This window comes from Xiphophorus hellerii, chromosome 14 (genome assembly GCF_003331165.1).
Source record: "Xiphophorus hellerii strain 12219 chromosome 14, Xiphophorus_hellerii-4.1, whole genome shotgun sequence".
NCBI classification, from domain to species: Eukaryota; Metazoa; Chordata; class Actinopteri; order Cyprinodontiformes; family Poeciliidae; genus Xiphophorus; species Xiphophorus hellerii.
This window is the reverse complement of record NC_045685.1, coordinates 27302924-27324590: the sequence shown is the minus strand read 5'-3', so window position 1 is coordinate 27324590 and position 21667 is coordinate 27302924. Positions and strand designations below refer to the sequence as shown.

At 40.0% G+C, this 21667-nt stretch overlaps 1 protein-coding gene and 2 long non-coding RNA genes across 3 annotated transcripts; 2 read left to right on the top strand and 1 right to left on the bottom strand.

Annotated features, from left to right (window-relative positions):
* Nucleotides 1–772: 772 nt before the first annotated feature.
* LOC116732578 (uncharacterized) lies at nt 773–17506 on the bottom strand. Its single transcript, XM_032582857.1, has 17 exons — nt 17399–17506; nt 7942–8013; nt 7672–7769; nt 7172–7378; nt 6869–6931; nt 5309–5402; nt 5076–5202; nt 4315–4576; nt 3464–3620; nt 3283–3370; nt 3127–3189; nt 2780–2976; nt 2564–2698; nt 2290–2477; nt 2050–2201; nt 1122–1367; nt 773–1034 (listed from the first exon to the last, which is right to left on the bottom strand). The coding sequence occupies exons 2-17, from the start codon at nt 7988–7990 to the stop codon at nt 788–790; spliced, it is 2373 nt and encodes a 790-aa protein (XP_032438748.1). The 5' UTR covers nt 7991–8013; nt 17399–17506; the 3' UTR covers nt 773–787.
* LOC116732686 (uncharacterized) lies at nt 11801–18754 on the top strand. The gene is made up of 3 exons (XR_004341854.1): nt 11801–11811; nt 15071–15073; nt 18599–18754. It is a non-coding gene; the product is annotated as an uncharacterized LOC116732686 (long non-coding RNA).
* A 45-nt stretch (nt 18755–18799) lies between these two features.
* Nucleotides 18800–19639, top strand: LOC116732680 (uncharacterized). The gene is made up of 2 exons (XR_004341848.1): nt 18800–18941; nt 19260–19639. It is a non-coding gene; the product is annotated as an uncharacterized LOC116732680 (long non-coding RNA).
* Nucleotides 19640–21667: the final 2028 nt, after the last annotated feature.

Genomic DNA, 21667 nt, shown 5'->3' with positions numbered 1-21667 from the left:
ACCAGAAAACTGAGCACAGCTACAGCCATGTATTAAAACACCAGATGCTAATAACTCAGTGATTTCTCACAACATGACATTTGTTTTGGGCTTCAACTGTTTTTCCACCTTTCCTTCATGAAACCAGAGGACATTTACAGAGGATTGTCCAGTAATGGGTTATAAAACCAGTGAATCCTAAAAGGCATCATTGCCTCAAATTTACACCACAGATATGAGGAAGATGAGCTGAAGAACGAAGACAATAATAATAATAATAATTACACCTGGTAATTAACAGGTGGAGCTCCAAGGAACAGAAGATGTGACTCACAGTTTGTTGTTTGGTAACATTTCAAACTGATGCTGAACTAAAATGACCTCAGTATGTTTTATAATGTCACTTCAGTTTCTCAGTTATTAGCTCAAATGTTTCTTCTGCCCCAGTTTAGAATCCAGTCTCTACCAGGAACGGACTGGCATACGGGGCTAACTGGGGCCTTCCCAGTGGCCCCTCCGTTGGTCGGCCAAAAGGGCGCAGCAAGCAGCATCCTTGGTTTGCAGAGTCTCAAACTGCGTCATATCAAACTCCTTCCTGACCTCACTTCCGCCCAGTCAGGCAGATTTCAGCAGCGCAGTGGACCTGTAAACTGAGCGCAACAGAACCGCCGGCTGACCATGAAGAGCAGAGATCAGAAAAACAGGTCCGAACAGAAAACAGCCTCTGAGGCGATTATTACAAACTCAACGACGGTCATGAGACAGAAAAGCCTCGTCTGGCCGTCTGTTCCTGCCAGTGAGTCATGAATTAAATCTCCATATTTCTCTCTCCAGCAGAGAAGCCCGGTCTGCAGAACCAAGCTGAAGTTGAGTGAGATTCAGAGAAGCTGCACCTTGACGCAGGTGTTCTCCTGTTTGATGCAGAGCTGCAGTTTGCAGTGCAGGTAGACCTGAGCTGAGCTCCCAGTGAACTGGAACATGTTGAAGGAGAAGGAGTTGGAGGTTCCCTTCCGTTTGCCTCCACGCTCACCGTCTGGTCGTCAGGGTTTGGACAACTGCTCACAAGCGTCAAATCAAACGTTGGTGGTCGGATCAGAGAGGTTAGAAAGGTCACAGAGGCTGAATATGGGCAGCGGTCTCACCCGTTCTCGATCAGGTAATGTTTACGGCTAGCGCTGGCCGATTCCTGGTCCGTCGCCCAGCAGGAGTCCATCACCACGGCAACCAGGCTTTCATCCAGGCCGTCGGCGTCCAGCTCCACCCAGATCTTCTGGTTCAGGCGAACTTCGGTGTTTGAGGCCACAGCTTGAGTTCGGTGGGCGTCGGTGTAGGCGTTCATGGTCAGAGAGTAATTCCAAGGTCCGGATGAGATGAACTGAACCACAGAGCTGCAGAGGACACACACAGCTGGCAGGAGTCTGCTTCTACTTCTGACTGCTCAAAGATTTTACTTTGCTTTCTGCATCCAGCAGGTTTGTACTGTCATATGGAGATGCTAGCTGTGGTCGTCTCCTTGGTGTTTCAGTTTTTACGTCAGCTTAACCGGAGCTTCTTTTCTTTCTAGTAGGTTTTGTTATGTCTTGGTTTTCTGCACCTGTTTTGCCTCCCATTATTTCCCCTCTGCTTCCTGCTTGTTCACAGGCCACATCCAATCACTGCCCTCGTCAACAGACGCTGTGGGCCGTCACGATGTTGCTATGACGACGGGTTCATCTCGTAGGGGAACCAAACTGCATTCAGCTCAACTTTACGCTACAGACACGTTGATGAAGGAACGACCCAAGTTACAGGAGTCTAAAAGCTTCCAACTCTTCAAAGTTATGTTTTCTATGCAACATATATCTATGATAGGACAGCGTAGCTACATCTAGTATTTCATAGAGTGTTTAAGCTTTTGGCCAAATCTGTAAAATCACATTGACCTGAATCATAAAGAGAAAGGATTGGACTCTGTTATATCAATCTATTCCTACAGAAACTGACCAAACTATTCTGTAATGTTTTACTGAATCTTTTTCACCTGATTCTGAAACTAAAACCACAAGTTTACCTGATGGGATCAACACCCACCTGTCTTTGATCCTGAAAGCCACCGTCTGTATGTCCGGCTGGGTCTCAACGCAGGAAAACCCGATGTAGACCTGGTCTTGGCGAGTGATTCCTCCAGAGGAGAGGTTCTGTGTCATGATGGTGTTCTTGTAGATGGTTTGGCTGTTGTTGGTCTGCAAACAGAAACATTAACTCCGTACCAAAAGCTGACCTGTGAAAGTTGCCTCCACATCAAGATCCCGAAGCAGAGCGCGAACCCACCGTGACCTCAGTCCCACAGAGGTCGGTGCTGTTGAAGCTGAAGGTCACCATGTGGGTCTGCTGGTCCATCTGACCTCTGCAGGTCGGATCATTGAGCTGTAAGACAGAGTAGTCGATGCCTTTGTCCTCCAGGAGACACCCGACCAGAGAGAGAGAAGTAGAGCTCTGCCTGCAGACCGGCGGATCACCTGGAGGTTACAGCGTTGGTGAGGAGAGGCAGTCAGAGGGTTTCCTCCAAACATTCAGGCCTGTTCTCAGGTCACAGCTGTCCTACCCAAAGAGATCGTCTGTCTGTACTTGGAGGCAAAAATGGCCCGACAGAAGCAGCGAGTTTCTCCTCCAGCTGTCTTCTCTCCACAGAACTCGTGATCGCTGCAGGTCCTGTCCTGACAGACGGCCCCAGGGGGCGCTGCAGAGCAGATGCATTACTGTGAAAAGCAGCAGCAGCAGCAGCAGATTCATGGAGCAGACGGAGGGCAGCAGGTCTTACAGCACTGAGCCTTGGACCTCCAGTCCTCCGGTGCGGCGCTGCTCTGCAGGCTGCAGGCTCTGGCGTAGGCCTCCAGGAACCGACAGCTGAGGCCGTCCAGATCCGGATAGCGGCACAAAGTGTCTGTGCAGGCGGCCATGTAGGGCTCCGGGTCCACGCCGCAGGAGGAGAAGGGCGCCTCCTTCAGGAGGCTACAGCTGCTCCACATGGAGACAATCAATGATCAATAAACGGATTCGTCTCCCATCAGAGCTGACGTCACGAGGCATCAAACACCATGAAACATGAAGTTTCCCCCAGAGATCAGAGAGAAACTCAGACTAAAGGTTCTGGATCAATGTGCTCACCGTTCAGCCATCTTGGTGCAGCTGGTGGTTGTGTCAGTAGCGTCGGTGTACTGCGCCTCACAGCTAGGGGGCGACACACAACAAGGTCAGGACCGATTCCTGAGTTTACCTGCAGTCCGTCCGTCCAGCAGCGGTCGGTCGGTAAGGAGGTCTGACCTGGTGGAGCCGTCCTCAGAGAGCCGCTCTTCACTCAGAGACCTGCTGGCGTTTCCACACAGACCCTGCAGAGGCAGTCCATTAGAACCTGGACGGGTTCAGGACGCAGCGAGAGACAATCAGCATCAGACTGCAGGACAGCAGCGATCCTCAGGAACCAAACTCATCTGATGCTCTGTACCTTTCAGGTGGATCTGAGCCGTGGAGCCGTCAAAGAAGACAGAAGCAGAGAAGTTGGACAGGGACGCCTGGACAGTGACTCCAGTTTGGTCCTTGGAGAGCTTCACACCGTGACCCGTCTGAACCGAGCCGCTGAGGGTCAGCGGCGAGCCGTTCAGCTGCGACCCACAGAGACACAGCGGACTGTCAGAACTCAGAGGCTGAGCCACAGAAACCTGGAGGTCTGTCTGAGAAAAGGAGCTGCAGGCGAGTCTGGAGGGGCTTTGGAAGGTGGCGCCCCCTGCTGGTGAAGCAGCAGAGAGACGCTGCTTCACCTACAAACTTCAGACTACAGCGGACCTGTGACTCAGCAGCTCTGAAAAGGTTCTGTAGCATGAGGAAAGCTTTAAACACACACACACAGAATGACTGAAATAAATTATGAACCAACTGAAAAAGTTCAAGTAAAACTGAATCTGACTTTTGTTTTCAGCTAAAACTCAGAAAATATGTTTTATAAGTTGTCTTTAGGATCAAAGCTGATAGAAAAAAAGTTCAAAACTGTTTCAGTTCTTTTGGGTTCAGGAGATAAGAAACCACAAAAACTATAAAGTCTAAGATTTTTTTAATCAAAACTTTTAAATTAGGAAATTTAATCATCAAATTCATTGCTAGTGTTTTTCCTGTTGTGAACATTTAAAATGATTTTATTTTAACTTCATGTCAGTCTCTTATAAGTATCAGTTTGCTCTTTAGCAGCAGAAAAAGTTGCATTTGTTTCATAAATCCAGAGGTTCCTGGGCTGGGCCCCCAGAACCCGACGATCCAGATTACGGCCCTGCTGGAAGCCATGAAGCGTCTGCAGCGGCTCACCAGAACTCTGCCTCCTTGTTTCAGCTGGATGTCAACGGCCGATGTGAACCCGTTCAGTCGCAGCGTCACGCCGTCCAGGAAGCTCACGTCTTTACGGCGCCGCTCCTGGAAGTGGGCCAGAACCTGGAAGTCTGGGCCTGATGGGATCCTCAGCAGAGAGTACCAGCACCGGTCCTTCACAGAGTTCTGCTGGCCCTGGAAGTCCACCACAGCCGGACCCGTCACCGTGCAGACGGAGCCCAACGAGGAGGCAGAGGAGCAGCTGGTGGAGGCAGAAACAAACATCAAGACCTGTTGCTGGGGGCCATAGCCACCAGGGGGCGCTCTACTCCTCCAGCTCTCTGGATCAGTAGTCAGTATGTTACTGAGGTCTGACTGATGTGAAGGACTCAGATTTAGACCAACTGCTGTGCAGAAAGATTCATTTCAGCCTCACTGATCTCTGATCTGTTCTCCACCGCTGCTCACTTCCTGCTGCTCCTTCACAATAAAAGCTCATTTATCACTTCATGCTTCTCCTTCACAATAAAAGCTCATTTAACACTTCCTGCTGCTCCTTGAAAGTTAATGCTTGCTGTGAAAAAGACCACAGCTCCAGTGAAATTTAACTTCATGAGTCAAATTTGAAAACACATTTTTCTCTTTCCCACTTTTCAAATACAAAATCAATCAATCAATTTTATTTATAAAGCACCCTTCAAAGTGCTGTTTTTAGTAGCAGGACTTTGAGCGTGTAAATAAGTAAAAATGACCATATTTACACGCCGTTGCCTTGACAACGCTCCGTGGGCCCATAGCTGGTATTCTGGAGGACTGCAGACTGAGAACAGGTGAGAGTCCTGCAGGTTATTGGATCAGAGCTGACGTCTCCAGGTCTGAACAGAACACCTGAGAAACGAAGGAAGAGACAGAAAACTCAGAAACTCAGTTTATCTGAGGAAAAACTGTTTCACTGAATCTCAAAGTTCAGGTTTGGATTCAGAGGTTCACTGACCTGATGACCTGCAGCCGCTCAGATCTGCGTAGGTTTGCTGGTTTGCAACACTCGGAGGGAAAACTTTGTTTCCATCCACCAGAAAATCAGGGAACTGCAGAACAACAGAGTCAGAACCACAGAGACTCAACACAGAATAAAAACTGATTTCATTAAAAATGTCTTGATAAAAACTCATTTCTTTCTTTGAGCCAAAACTTTGTTTTACTCAGCTGATTTTTACTCTAAAGAGCAAGACAGACATTTTTCCTGTCTCATGTTTCTATATGTTTTTTGTCTCATGTTTCTATGTTTTTCATGGTGTCCATTGTAATGGACATCTTGACTAAATGAACGTAGAACGTCATGAAAACTTCTATACTTTCCCCGCAGAGCTTCATGCAATAACTCATGGTCTCAACCTTTTAAACTGGATTTTGCTGTTTTGTTTATCAGTGTGCATGTCTGAATAGAGAATAAATAATATAAAATATAGCTTTGACTTTAGTGATGGCCATTGAACTTTCAGATGTATTGACATGCTATTATTTGTAGTGATGTAAACCTATAACAATAGATTACACAGTTATCAAACTGCTGGCTATTTCCATGTAACCTTTATTTTTTATGAACACCTTGAAGCAGTTTCAGTTTGGATTTTACATTTCTTACAGCAGAAATGTGTTTTCTGTGTATTATGGCCTCTTGCATCCAGTCGGCTCTGACTTTTTTCTCAGATTTTTGTGTTTACAGACTGATAATTTGATCTAGCAGGACAACAACACCCACTGATTCACTGTGAAGCTGAACTTCTCTGGATGAGACACTGAAAAACTGTGAATGCTTTACTTCTCAATTTACCATCTAATTCCTGTGGCTTATTTTCCTCATCCAATCACTGGATCAGAAATCTCTTGATGTACCGTCAGTTCAAGAAGGTTTGACAGTTTTTACTCCATCATTGAGAAAATAACAGAAAATCATTATGAAATCACAAACTGGCTATGAAATGTTCACACATGCTTCTTTCTTTGCACAGTAACACTGAATAATTAGGCGCTGTACAGCCAACACAAAGTCCTGATGTCCATTGGGATGGACATTCAACTTTTAAAAAAGTCCTACGATTTAATGAGAGGAAAAATGTTCAAAATACTTTCAAATACTATTACTGGAAATACTTAAAAATATACAGAGAAAACTTTTCTGTGCTGCTATGAACATAAAGAATATTTTTGAAGTAAAACAGAAGCTTCCTCCTCCCCGTCTGTTTTCAGTCACATGCTCGTCTGGATGACTGAAACTCACTAGTATCAACTTAAGGGTCTAAACTTTATTGTTTTTGCTTAATAATAAACCAATCTATAACAAGCATCATGTAAATAACCAATTCCCTAATATTTTTATTAGTTTAATCCCAGAAAAACATCATGTCCACGCCAGTGGACGTGGAGTCTAAAGGATATCTTGATAAAAACTGAAAATAATCAGGAAAATCTTCAGGTAGATGTTTAGATCTGACAATATTTAATTATTAACTCAAAGCTTTTCCTGTATTTTGTAAAAGATGTAAAGACTTACCACTGGTTGGTCTACATTCATAAAAGCACTTTGTGATCCATAGTTTAGTAGAAGAAAAGTGTACTAAAAGAAATACAAAAAAACAGTCAGCAGGTTTGATCCAGTCAAAAGGTTTTCACAAAAAGTCTTTGCATGAAACATAATTACATACTATAGGCGATTTAAACAATGAATAAAATATAAGAACTAAACGTAAACAGCTCATACAGTTCTATCAGTTCATTCATATTCTTCCATCAATGTTTTGTGTTTAAGTCTTTTCTAAAACCAGAAAACAGATTTAAATCACTGAACAGAACTTACTGCAGAGATCAGAAAGGTCATGTAGCACTCCCCAGTGTTCTTAATGCTTGGCAGATTCTGGAGGAAGTCTTGATCAGAACCGGCAGGCATACTTTGAAGTAAAAACTGTGCGTTGTCTGTTTGAGGCATCACCAAGCAGTCTCCTCTGCCCTGAGGCTCATAAAAGCCGGTGAAACAGAGAACAAAGTTCTCACTGGTGAAGTTCAGCTGAAAAAACAGAAACACAACAAGTCAAAGAAAAACCGACCCACAAAGATTCATCAGGAAGAGAAAAGAGTCTGGAAGTCCTGAGGAATAAAACTCTACAGATCAGTTTCTGATTAAATGAGCAGAAATCCTCTGGACTCCTACTTCCTGTGTTTGCTTCAAAATAAAAGCAGGCAGACTCAGAGCTCTGAAGCTGCAGAGATCATCATCAACATCACCATCATCATCATCATCATCATCATGCGTCTGACTAAGCAATAATTAGTAGAGGTTCATCCAGTCATTTTACTCACATAAAGTTGTTCGTATTTCTGTCCAAAGTACGTGATGGGGCATGAGCTGATGTCCACCTCTGTGTTATTAGTAAATACTTTAAACTGTCCAGCAGCTCCTGAAACACAGAGACACATGAGATGAGAACCAGAGTCTGGCAGCAACATGACAATCTGTAGATGAATAAACCAGCATCAGTTGGTCTGTTTGGAGACCAAGATGGCAGCAGGAGCTCCGTTCCTCCATCTTCACTGACTCAGCAGAAACTGCTTCTAACTGCAGGAACTCACCTGGCAGCAACATGGCAGCAGAGAGGAAGAGGAGCAGGAGGCGGAGCATGTTGGAGGCGACCAATCAGAGAGCTGGAAAACAGAACATCACATGAAACATAAATCAGTTTTTACTTTCTGCTAAGTTTATTGTTGAAGTTTGAACGTCTCGTTTTATTTCAGTCATGAATGAATTCCTTTGAGGCAGAATCTGTTGCTGGGTTTGTCTTCCTTGGAGGTGAGGAAGCCACCTGGGGCCACAGGGACACCTGCAGGGGCCACAAATGTCCTCTGTACAAACACAGGCTGTAAAGTTACTGACAACAAGGCAGATGAATCAGCAGCAGGACCTAAATGATGATATTTGTTTCAGATTTCTCCCAGAAATGTAACATTTTTAATGTTAAACCAAAACTTAAAGTGGATTAATGGCAATATCTGGCAACTTCCAACTCTTTCTGATCTGTTGCCAGATTCTGAGGCTTCAAAATGATCCGGTCCTGGTTTTGATCTGTAGTGAGTCTGGTTGATCCAAACAGCAGCGCTGGTAGTGAGCTGAATCATGTCACCTCACAAAACTGCTTGTGTAACAAAGAGCCTGACACCAAACAGACGAAGCAGCTAAACTCTGGTTGGAACGACGTCCAACAGGAAGCAGCTGGCATTCAGTGCTCAGCCTGATGCCAACACAAACAGCTGGAGGCTGTGTGTGTTCCTCTGTGGTTTAGTTTGACCTTCCTAATGTTAAGGAAAAATGATTATTGTTTGGTGCTTAATACAGCTAATCCACGACATGTGTAAAGGTATAGCCAACACTTTAATTTGGAATAGTTTCTGTTGAGCAGTTGGGAATTCAGCAGACAAAGCAGGGCCTTTTTTCCTCCCCCTTTTGACAGGGAGCAATAAAATGTGCATTCCGATAAAGCAGGAGACTCTTTGGCGCCAGGAATCTCCCCGTATCAGGCAGAGATGAGCACGAAGTGGTCCGACAAAAACCAGACATCTTTGCCGTAAATCAGGGAGTCCTAACTTTCTTTGGGGGGCTGAAGCAGGTCTCTGATTGGTCGAAGAGCAGAACGCCTACTTTGCATATATTGAAGTGGGGAAACGCCTACTGAGTATAAAGTTACATGTAGCGCTAAAATAGAGAGAGTTTTTTTTCCATCTTTTTACTCCACGTTGGGCGCCTTTGTCTGTCTTTTGTGTTTCGTGTTGTCTGTTCTCTTGTCTGTATAAAATGTATATCTCTGTTCCTCTGCAGCTTTGTTGTCGATTGCTTTGTATGAGATTAAACTCTGTGATCTGTGACGTCAACACGCTTTGTTGTTGTTTCGTTTACCAGCACGCGGTCGCTGCACGTCGCCCACTGAGAACGTCACTCGTCGAAGATCCCGGGCAAAATTCAAAGAGGAAGCAGGAGCCAAACGTTTTGTCCAAAACTAGCATTTAAATTACCTCTTTTTAATAATTGGGGGCTTCGTCCGGTTCTGGAATCTTGGCGGGTGGCGGTCTCTTCCCGATTGATCCGTCCGGCTCGTGCGGTAAGACGTTTTTAATCACTCTTTTGTTGTGTGTAGCCACGCGGTGTTTGAGGCTGCAGGCGTGGATAGATTTGTCTTAAAATAGTCTGTTGTTAGTTATAATTGGAATTTAACGATAGCCTGCGGTAGGTTTTGACTGTGTGGTACACTGGATGGAAATACGCATGTACAGCGGACTGTAGCGGGTTCAGACTGAGGACTTTGCGCTCCCTCAGTTGTAACAGCTGGGTTTTCTTAAGTTTATGTCTTTTTCCCTGGAGACCCATGGCTGTGCTCCTTAAAGAAAGTAATTTAGGAATTGTGTATTTTGAAACTAGCCTGCGGTAGGCTTTACATTTTAATCAAGTACAATAGTCTGGGGTAGACTTTGAGAATAACCTGCGGTAGGTTTTAGGAATCAAGTAGTAGTGTGCGGTACACTTTAGACAGGTCTGCGGTAGACCGACGGATAGAATTTGCGGTAAATTCTTATTGTAAGCTTGCGGCAAGCTTTGAGGTGTATTTTGTTTTTTGGATTAGACAGGTCTGCGGTAGACCGACGGATAGAATTTGTGGTTAATTCTGGGTATGGCCTGCGGTAGGCTTTGATATGGTGCATCTTTTATTTTTTTAGCCGGCATTTTCTTTTTATTTTTTCCCCTCTGTTTCGTATGTTCGTCTGACACCGGGTTTGTTCTCCAGAGCTCTGGGTGTCTGCGTGTGTGTGCGTATGTGTGTCTGCGTGTGTATCTGTGTGGTCGTGTGTGTGTGCGCGTGCACGAGTTCGGGCTGGCTGTGTGTTTCAGCAGAGTGTTAAGTTGTTTGAATAGCGCTGTGTGTGTGAATTTGCATTGATTTTGCTGCGTTTTATTGTGAAGTTATTATGGACACTGAGTTGCGACACGTGCTATACGCTATTTTATGGTCGGGGTTCGTCTTAACGGGGAAAGTAGAACGATGGCGAAAACGTGGTCGTTTAGTTTAAAAAATAAATAAATAAATAAATGAAAATAGGAGTTAAGTACATAAAACTGGTACCAGAAAACTAAATTATTGGTTGTGGTTTGATTTTAACATAACTTTGAGATGTCTCTTTTTAAACGTGCACGGGGAATTAAAAGGTTCCTGACGATTGGATTTTAAAATTAATTAAATTGACACATGAAAATATGTTAATAAAACATTGGACAATTCCTGAAGCTTCAGTAAATTTGATATAAATTACAGAAAATTTGATAAAAATTACAGTTAAATTTGATAGAATAATGACCACAGACTGACACTTGGGGACTGATGAAATTTTGACTGACTATAAAACCTGGCCAGATGTGTGTGTTTTGTGTTTTCTGTAATGTGTTGTGTGTTTTTGTTTGTGTTACAATTCATGTTGGTTTGACAGAGTGTGTGACTGGAGATAAAATACCATTTGGTATTTTATGTCATATAAATACTGAATTTTTCTTAGTGCTGTTTTATGGTGCACAATTTCCAGTTTTTACAAACATCCTCTGTGTTCAATTGGACTAAATTATTAAAATTAGGCAATAACAGCAGTAACTGTGATCTGCAGTGTAAAGGTTGGAAGGTGATTAAAGGATAGAACCTTGATAAAATAAATCATCTGAACAAATTGAAAATAAATTATGGGTTCTAAGGTTAAATAAATAAATAAAGACAGAATAAGCCAAGAAAATTAGGTCACAGAGGATTGTAGAAATGATGTATTGGCAAATTAATAGATAAATACATACATGATTGGGTAGAGAAATAAATAAGATAAAATGTATATAGAATTGAGAACTAAAATATTAGATAAAATGTTAATTATTCATTCTAGGCTGAGAAGGTGGCAGGAAAATAGAATAAAATACAATAAGTTAAAATAGGACCTTTTCAATGAGTTGAGGATAGAGAAAAAACACAAAAGATCTTTAGAGAAACAGGCTCTAACTGTAAGAGGACATTGCTCAGATAACAACAAACTGCAATATGCAACTGACTCTAGATATTTTCACAATCAGTCTTTTTTCAAACTGACCAAAACTTTAAGATAGATGTAATATTGTTAAATCTACAGGACTTACGGATAATTAGACAGGATAAATTAGAAGTCACTCTCTTGTTAAATAGAAATTGGTTAAATATAGAAAAGTTTGCTAAAATTTACAAGATTTGTTGTTGAAGGATAACATTAAGTTTGCAATAACTTATTGGTTAATAAAAACATTATATGGAACTATTGTAGAGAATCAATATTAAACTGTAATAAGAGCTGATTAAATAGTGCCTATAGACAGACGAGAGGGCTGCACATAAAATAAGAAAATTAAGAAAATAAATAAATAGAACAAAACAAGAACAAGCAACAGCGGTGCTGTAATTTCTACCCCCACTAGATTCAACTAATTAACATGTGAAGCCTCTCTGTATACCACTAATTTGAAGTGCGAAGCAACCTCTGCTCACAGCAGCTCCGCAGAAAAGAACCAGCTGCTGTGAGGCAAATCATTTTCTTTCCCATCGTTTACAGCACCTCCTGACAAAATATCTGCATGTAAGTTACAATTTTAGTAGTGGAACGACAATAAGGTTTTAAGTTCAAATTTTAAAATTAGAAGTAACTAAAACATATCTGATGATTCAAGTGCCAAAGCCTAATAAAGAATTAGGAGTTCCTCCTGAAATCCCTATCGGCTCTCTTCCTGCCATAAAATCAGTTCCTCCGAGAGGTGAGAGGGGGTTTTATGGTAGGCTTAAGAATTTGTTTTGTGCTCTGGCAGAAGAGGTTGCTCAGATAGGTGTAGTGGCTTTCAAATTTAAATTGTGAAAGCTGAAAGTACAAAAGGATTTAATTTTTCTTTTTCTAAGGAACATAGAGATTGGCGGTTTAAATTTTAGGGTATTGTTTCGCATTATAGATTATAGGTAGTTGTAGAGAGTGCTTCTCATTGCATCAGGCAGGATTTTGATGTGGTTTGGTTTCCTGCACTTCAGTGAAACATTTTCTTTTTATGGTAGATAGTTTAAACAGGCACATACATAGTGAGCAACGAAATAATGTGGAAAATGTTAAATGTAAGTTTTTAGCATCAAAAAAACTGAGTTGACTGTCACACGCTGACACTCTTGGTAATGATTTTCTGGTTTCCTTTCATATTACTTTATATAGTGAGTAGTGAGTGGTTTAGATTTTATCTTTAAATTTGTTTTCATTAGTCTGACTTTTTATTTAGCTATTTGTGTCAGTTCTTTGTCTATTTTGTTAAATATAACAAATTACTTTTTTTCTTTTGAGTTACCAGTTTCCTCTGGACCCGTTCACTAGGGGACAGGGACATTTGGTCCTTAGTTTAATTTCTTTCATTTGTGGATTGGTAAAATTCTGACCAGTATTTGTAAAAATGTGTCATTTTTTTTTGGATTTTCTTACTTAAGGCTATATTTTGAATTTTTTTTCTTTCTTCAACGTCTCTCTGGCTCGTTTATGCAAAAACCTTTGCAGAGTCTTAATTGGTAAACATGCTTTGTCACACGCTAGTGAAATTTTTTGAGAAGTTGGTAAAATGAATTATTTGAGAATCATAACAGTAATTGAATACTGAGTTTTACAACTGTTATGTGAAATATTTTGGGAAAATAATAATCTTGAAGGTTTAAAGCATCCTACAATAATTGTTCTGTTTGTTTTGAGAGTTTGCCTTTTAGGACGGGGGCAGCATTGAATATGGGTGGATTTTCTCAGCTAAAATGATAACCCTGTTTCGTCAACATTTTTATTTCAGGTACTGGAAATTGTGATGCATTAATAGGCAATGCATCATCAAAGGGGGTGAATATGTGATGGATTTATTTTTATTTTTATTTTACTTAATTAGATTACTGGAACACTTATACTACTTAAACAAATTTTTTGACGAACATGTCTGATCTGTGTTACAAATAAAAAAGTGAAAGGAAAATATTCTCTGGTAATATATGTGCTTATTTTAAATAGGTTTGAGTTGTTCTCCATTGAAAGATGTTCTGATAATGGGCTAACATATTTTGAGAAAATAGATAAATTTATAGTGATAATGAAGCATATTTTGGTTAATTTACTTGGGAAAATAATTATAGAAATTAAAATATTATTGTGTCAGCCATTTTCAGAGCATTAATTTAATGGAGCAAGAATGTTTTAAGAAATGTTTTGAAGAATCTCTTCTTGATTAAAGTTATCACTAATCAGTAAAAGTACACAGCCGGGATTATAATGATTTTTCTAAACTTGATTTTGATTTTTTGATTTTTTGATTTACATCCATTTAAAACGATTTTGAATAAAACTTTAAATTTGACGACGAGTAAAAGCCGAGGTAAAAATTGGTATATTTTGAAAATGTTTGGATTTGTTAAGGCATACATTTACATTATGATTTCTACAGGTTTAACTCTTTTGAATTTTGTTTAAGGAACACATGTAAAATGATTTAGACAAATAACCAGTAAGATCTAGTTTGTTCTATAAAAGTAATTTAAACGGGACAGTTTAATTCACATTGATTTTCATTTTTTGACGGTAAATGTAAGCTTTACAACTACATTTTTAGGTTTTTGTGTTTGTTTCGTTTGTTTGATCCTATTTTTACAAGATTGCTTTAAGAAAAGATCTGCATTTGTTTAACATTCTGGGAAAACGTTACTTTGGAAACATGTCTTTTGAAGCAAATGATTACAGGGTTTTGGTGTTTTCCATCGGTTAGGAGCTATAGTATATTATAATAGAAACGTAAATTGAAGGGATCACATCCACTATTAATGAGCAGAACTGGACAAAGTAGGAGATAAGGCTTCACGTGATTTGTTGCTCATGGTTTTACACACAAACTGCCCTGGAGTCCGAGCCACAGGTGGGACTCTGGACTCTGTCATACAAGCTGTGTCATGCGAGGCGGGGGTGGGACTGCTTGGAGAAGCGGCTTCACACTTATTTCGAAGATAACAGCCACAGAGCCACGAGCGTTGGAGGATTCACTTGAACACAAAGTGAATTGAAGATGTTTGTGTTGAATTACACAAATGCATGATGCCTTTGGATAAATCTGATCTCTGTTTTGTCATTATAGTTTTGCAGCTGGTTTCCTGGTGCCCTGCGGATGTGGTCTCCTTCAAAGTCTGCGTTCTTTGATAAAAAGGATTAAAATAATTTCCCTGGATGGAAAATAACAAAACAAATTTATTTTTAGGTGAAACCATCGTTTGATTATGCTGACTGTAATGAAGATGATATTAAAGAATGTTGTAATTGTGTTTCTGATGCTAATGAAATTCATGTTGAAACAAGATGTCTGTTTAATACCCTGTGACAGGTCGCTTCACGAGATTTAGTTTCCTCACGAGGAGGTTTCATTTTCTCCTTGACATCTCTCTGTAATATTGACCTAATAATCTCATTTTCAGTGAGCAACGGCCGATAAGGTGGAAACTTGAGGTTTCCAGTTGAAGGAGATCAGGCTGCAAGAGGATCATCATCGACATTAATCTTTATTGCGTGTTTTTCGTTCGTTGAGAACTCTGGAAAGGACTTTCGTTTCGTTTTTTGCGCGCATTTTTTGAACATTTCCTGACGAAGACTTCATATTTTTTGAGAGACTGTCGATGGACATTTAAAAAAAAAAACAGAAAAAGACGAGCAACAGATTGTAATTTTGTGGCTTTCTCATTTGACAGGTTGTACTGGTGTGGTGAATGTTGTCTTTTAAGTTGCAGAGCATTTCTTAATAATGTTTCTATGTATGTCCCTGTTTTATTTTTTGTTTTACACTTTGGGTTTTTGTTTGTCCTGTGTTTTGGTTGTATTGTGATAATTTTGTTTTATGATTTTATTTTTGGGAGGATAAGTATTTCTTACCCTTGGGTTTTGTTTAAAAAGGGGGACTGTATATAATTAGGGTACGTCACTCTTTTGTTTTCTATTTTTTTGTTTTTTTATTAGTTTCATACATAGTTTTGGTTCTGTATTAGAAGGCTTAATCAATTTTTTGTGAGATCTTGGGTGAAGATCTCAAAAGGGGGACTGTTAAGGAAAAATGATTATTGTTTGGTGCTTAATACAGCTAATCCACGACATGTGTAAAGGTATAGCCAACACTTTAATTTGGAATAGTTTCTGTTGAGCAGTTGGGAATTCAGCAGACAAAGCAGGGCCTTTTTTCCTCCCCCTTTTGACAGGGAGCAATAAAATGTGCATTCCGATAAAGCAGGAGACTCTTTGGCGCCAGGAATCTCCCCGTATCAGGCAGAGATGAGCACGAAGTGGTCCGACAAAAACCAGACATCTTTGCCGTAAATCAGGGAGTCCTAACTTTCTTTGGGGGGCTGAAGCAGGTCTCTGATTGGTCGAAGAGCAGAACGCCTACTTTGCATATATTGAAGTGGGGAAACGCCTACTGAGTATAAAGTTACATGTAGCGCTAAAATAGAGAGAGTTTTTTTTCCATCTTTTTACTCCACGTTGGGCGCCTTTGTCTGTCTTTTGTGTTTCGTGTTGTCTGTTCTCTTGTCTGTATAAAATGTATATCTCTGTTCCTCTGCAGCTTTGTTGTCGATTGCTTTGTATGAGATTAAACTCTGTGATCTGTGACGTCAACACGCTTTGTTGTTGTTTCGTTTACCAGCACGCGGTCGCTGCACGTCGCCCACTGAGAACGTCACTCGTCGAAGATCCCGGGCAAAATTCAAAGAGGAAGCAGGAGCCAAACGTTTTGTCCAAAACTAGCATTAAATTGATCCTCTTTTTTAATACTAAGAAACGCACCCTGGAAAGTTTCCTGACATGGCAACAATCAATCAGCCAAATCAAATGTTATTTGTAGAGCACCTTTCAGCAACAAGGCATTTCAAAGAACGTTACATCATAAAAACATAAAAATATAAAGTCAACAGCTTATCAGATTATTGATCAATGTTTCATGATTATGTTTCCAAATCAGCTCTAACCAGCTGAGGTTTTAGTCTGGATTCAAAGGAACTCAGTGTTTCAGCTGTTCTGCAGTTTTCTGGTGGTTTGTTCCAGATTTGTGGTGCACAGAAGCTCAGAGAATCAAAGTCAAAGTTTCTGATTCTGTAAAGCTCTCAGGGTAACTTTACACCACAAATTTTATTCAAGTTAGAGAAGCAATAGTTCAACATATTTTTACTCAAGTAAAAGTAAAAAGTTTCCGTCCAGGAAACTGTCAGGATCTGTGTTTTTCTGTGTTTATTTAGAGTTTTTCTGTGTCCTTAAGTCTCTTCGTTGTCCTGTCCTCCCCTTGATTGTTCCCAGGTGTGTCTCGTTTCTGTGATTACCCTCCCGTGTATTTAACTCCACCTGTGTTCCTTGTTCCTCGTCGGGTCCCCGTCAACGTCAATGTTAGCTTCTTTGTCGTCAGTATTTCTTTGTGCCTGCTGTTCGTAGTTTTGCCTGGTTTTCTACATTAAATCTTCATATTCTTCATACCTGGGTCTGCTGCCTCTGCCTCACCACCTCACCACCTGCACTTCATGACAGAAACGACTCAATTAAGAGCAGAAAAGCATTTGGTAAAAAGTAACTGATCAAAACATGAATCATATTTTAACAATTCATCATCAGATGCACCAAAATGCAAATTTATGTGGAGATTTTGGACCAAATTGAAAAAAAAGTAATTTTGTAACATAGCTACAATTTGGGGAAGTAAAATTTCTCCAAATCAATTTCTGTCAACATAAAGTTTATGAAACTTTAAGAAAGTTTTTGTGAAAGTTTCCTCCATCTGGAGAATTTATGGTTAAAATCTTGTTGTGGTGATGATTTTGCAAATAGATGGTAATAATCTTGGGTTGTTTTTCTACGTGGCTCTGTTGCTGTGAATGTTTCCTCTTTCCCCCTCAGAGAATTTGGTTTTCTGTGAGAAATGTCTCCATGGATGAGCAGAAGAGCGTCCAGCGGGTCTTACCCTCTACAGGAGGATGATGAAGGTGATGATGAAGGTGGCTCTCTGGTGACCGGAGCTGCTGGGCCGATTTGGCGTCTCTGTCCGGCAGATGCTGCTGCTTCTGTTGGTCTCTGCTGGCGTCACCGGATTAAATAAACCTGGAGACGAGGAGGGGACGGTGATGATTGGCCAAACACCTGGGACAGGTATTTGCCCCGGGCTCATTCTGTTCAGTTATTTGTACTGATGGTAAGACAGAAACACCTGCAAAGGAATGTCAGTGAACCAGAAAACTGAGCACAGCTGCAGCCATGTATTAAAACACCAGATGCTAATAACTCAGTGATTTCTCACAACATGACATTTGTTTTGGGCTTCAACTGTTTTTCCACCTTTCCTTCATGAAACCAGAGGACATTTACAGAGGATTGTCCAGTAATGGGTTATAAAACCAGTGAATCCTAAAAGGCATCATTGCCTCAAATTTACACCACAGATATGAGGAAGATGAGCTGAAGAATGAAGACAATAATAATAATAATTACACCTGGTAATTAACAGGTGGAGCTCCAAGGAACAGCAGATGTGACTCACAGTTTGTTGTTTGGTAACATTTCAAACTGATGCTGAACTAAAATAACCTCAGTATGTTTTATAATGTCACTTCAGTTTCTCAGTTATTAGCTCAAATGTTTCTTCTGCCCCAGTTTAGAATCCAGTCTCTACCAGGAACGGACTGGCATACGGGGCTAACTGGGGCCTTCCTAGTGGCCCCTCCGTTGGTCGGCCAAAAGGGCGCAGCAAGCAGCATCCTTGGTTTGCAGAGTCTCAAACTGCGTCATATCAAACTCCTTCCTTTATTTTAATTCCTAAATTGCAAAGATTCAACCAGAGACACAATTTTCATTTCTGCAGAAAAGGAGGGAAGATCCGAGACGCGGAAAGCTGCCGTCAAACACTGTCTGGGATCAACTCTGCCTGATCTTTGTCTGCATTTGGCTTTATTAGAAAATACAAGGAAGGAGGTTGGGCTTTTTCACAGAGTCACACAAAGATTTTGACCAATGACCTTTTTTTACAGGGTGTTCTGGAACCTTCTGTGGACATGCCCTTACAAGGGCATGGGCTGACCAGAACTAATCAGTTACACATGTAGCTGATAACATAGGAATGTGCAAACGTCTCTAGCCTCCAGGCAAACATCCTAAAAATGGTTAATAGTGTGTAACCCACATGTATATGTGTGGTACTGTTAGTGGTATTTTATTTCTGTAGGATTTTGTTTTGTTATTTAATGTTCCCAGCAATTTAGTTATATTTTCATTTTGAGTTTTCTTGTCATACCAGAAACCGCCAGCAGGTGGCTTGTGAGTTACACTCTGGTTTAGACAGCAGGAAACTATTAGAAGAAGAAGAAGAAAACCGTAGCTGGCTGTAGCACGTTGTGCGAATTACTGCATGCTATAAGATAAATTCTTGATTAATTCCGGTAACGGTTAAGAGAAAAGAAGATCCGTGACCTGATCCCTGGCAGTAAAACACATTTTTACTGTGATTTTCTCTGGTGAGTGTTGTAACGTGTTTTTGCAACCGAAATTAAGCTAATGCTAACTGGCGTCATAGGCATTACTGCTCATATATTCCGACAAGGAAGAACAGAGAAACGTAAATAAAACCAATCGGAGAAACGTGTGAGATTAAAATGATGATTTTCACTGTATTGCATTTTTTGTTATGTACAAACTAAGAGGTCGGATACAGTGTGATACGTTTGTTTTGCAAGCTTGCCATTAGTTGAATATTATTTTTGTGATAAATGGAATTTATTGCTTCCTGCATACTTTTGAAACTTAATAGTTAATTAAGTTCTATATATATGCAGGTTGGTTTTTTTAGAACCCCATGAAACTTTGAAGACTGTCCAGCTGCATAGCATCGCAGGCCTGGATTGGATTGCTGAGCTCCAGGGTTCAACCCAAGACCTGGGACTGCTGGATCCGCTGCCTACTTTGCACTGGATAAGATAAGATTTTGGATCCAAAGAAACACATGGCCATTTAACAAAGACTTGACTGACTGACTTAAATTACTGAACTAAGAAAACAAAACTTCCAAAGGACGAACTGAACTATAAGGAATCTGAACCAAAAGAAAATACACTACCTGATAAAAAAGGTGGACACTTTATGTTGGAACAAAAAAAAAACTGTACCGTAATATTCTGTTTCAAGTTGTATTAAATAATCTGTTCATTCTTGATAATATGGTTGTTTGTGCTTATTATCCTCCTTTTTTGAACCTAGAAAGATAGACTAACTGTAACTTCAACATTGAAATCTAAGTTTCTCAACTTATCTATTTGTAAGTTACACTAGTTGGTTACAAGTGTTTCATAGAAGAAAAGGAGTCAAGTAAACAACACACAAAATAATAATATGAAAACATAACCTTTCAAATAAACTCACAAGTAAATGAACTTAGATAATTTTTCTAACATTCCCTCCTGTTTTTCATATTATTATTTATGAAGTCTAACACAGACATCAAAAACACATTTCTTGCTGGCACATTTTCAATGTATGGTCACAACGTTAGACATCAGAGTTTCCCTCAGAGATGGAGGCAACAAGTTGATACTGATACATAACATTTCCAACAGTTTTGGCTATCATTGATTTTAAACATGGAATAATGCAGGCAGTAAAAATACAAAACAATAAAAGAATAATAATAAGAAGCATCATTAATTTCAACGGCAGATGCCACCATGGTCCATATATGAGCCAAGAAAAAACATCTCCTCGTGAGGGAACTGCATCCTGTGACATGGCCTGTTGCAGGTTTTTCAAGGCAGACATTGCTTCATCAAAATGGGTTTCATTAGCATCAGAAATATAAGTACAACATTCTCTAGTGTCATCTTCATCAGTGTCAGCATAATCAAACAATGGCTTAACTTAAAAAAGTAAATTTGGCTTTGTTATTTTCCATCAGGGGAATTACTTTAATCTTTTATCAAAGAACGCAGACTTTGAATGAGACCACATCCACAGGACACCAGAAAAACAGCTGCAAAACTGCAATGACAAAACAGAGATCAGATTTTCCAAAGGCATCATTCATTTGTGTATTCAACACAAATATCTTCAATTCACTCTGTGTCCGAGTGAATTCTCCACCGCTCGTCTCCATCTGTGGCTGCTATCGTCGGAATAAATGTGAAACCGCTTCTCCAAGCAGTCGCACTCTTCTTCAGGGACAACAGCTTTTGTTGTAGAGTCCAGAGTCAGGCCTGGAGCTCTGAACTCTAGGCCAGTCTGTGTGTAGAAAGCCATGAGCAACTCATCATGCGAAGCCTTATCTCTTGCTTGTCCAGTTCTGCTCATTAAATGGTGGATTTGATCCATTCAATTTACGTTTCTATTATTATATACTACACCTCCAACAGATGGAAAACACCGAAACCCTGTAATCACCTGCTTCAAAAGACAAGGTTCTAAATTAATGTTTGCCCTGAATGTTAAGCATATGCAGATCTTCATTTTAAACTAATCTTGTAATATAAGACTGAACAAAAACAAAACAATAACAAAAGCTTAAAGACGTAGTTGTATAGCTTACGTTTACATCAAAACAATGAATATCAGTGTGAATTAAACAGTCCAGTTTAAATTACTTTTATAGAACAAACTAGATTTTACTGGTAGTTTGTCTAAAACATTCTACATGCTTTCCTTAAACAAAGATTCAAAAGAGTTAGACCTGGAGTAATTATAATGTCAATGTATAACTTAACAAATCCAGACATTTTCAAAATACATCAATTTTTTCTCTAGGCCTTTTACTGGTAGTAGAATTTAAAGTTTTATTCAAAGTCATTTTAAATGGATGTAAATCAAAACAAAAATCAAGTTTAGAAAAATCATTATAATCCCACATCTCAGACCCACCTGAGTACTTCTACTGATTAGTGATAACTTAATCAATAACAGATTCTTCAAAACATTTCTTAAAACATTCTTAATCCATTAAATTAGTGCTCTGAAAATGGCTAACACAATAATATTTTAAATTTCTATAATTATTTCCCCAAGTTAATTAACCAAAATATGCTTCATTATCACTATAAATTTGTTATCTATTGGTTTCAAAATACTTTAGCCCATTGTCAGAACATCTTTTAATGGAGAACAACTCAAATCCATTTAAAATAAGCATATATTTCACCAGACAATATCTTTCCTTTCACTTTTGTGTTTAGTACAGATCAGACATGTTCTTCAAATATTT

Coding starts and splice junctions, on each gene's coding strand:
- LOC116732578 (XM_032582857.1), bottom strand. CDS start 7,990: ATGCTCCGCCTCCTGCTCCTCTTCCTCTCTGCTGCCATGTTGCTGCCA. Junction 2,202..2,289: donor TCTGTGGGACTGAGGTCACG/GTGGGTTCGCGC, acceptor TTCTGTTTGCAG/ACCAACAACAGCCAAACCAT. Junction 1,368..2,049: donor GCTTTCAGGATCAAAGACAG/GTGGGTGTTGAT, acceptor TGTCCTCTGCAG/CTCTGTGGTTCAGTTCATCT.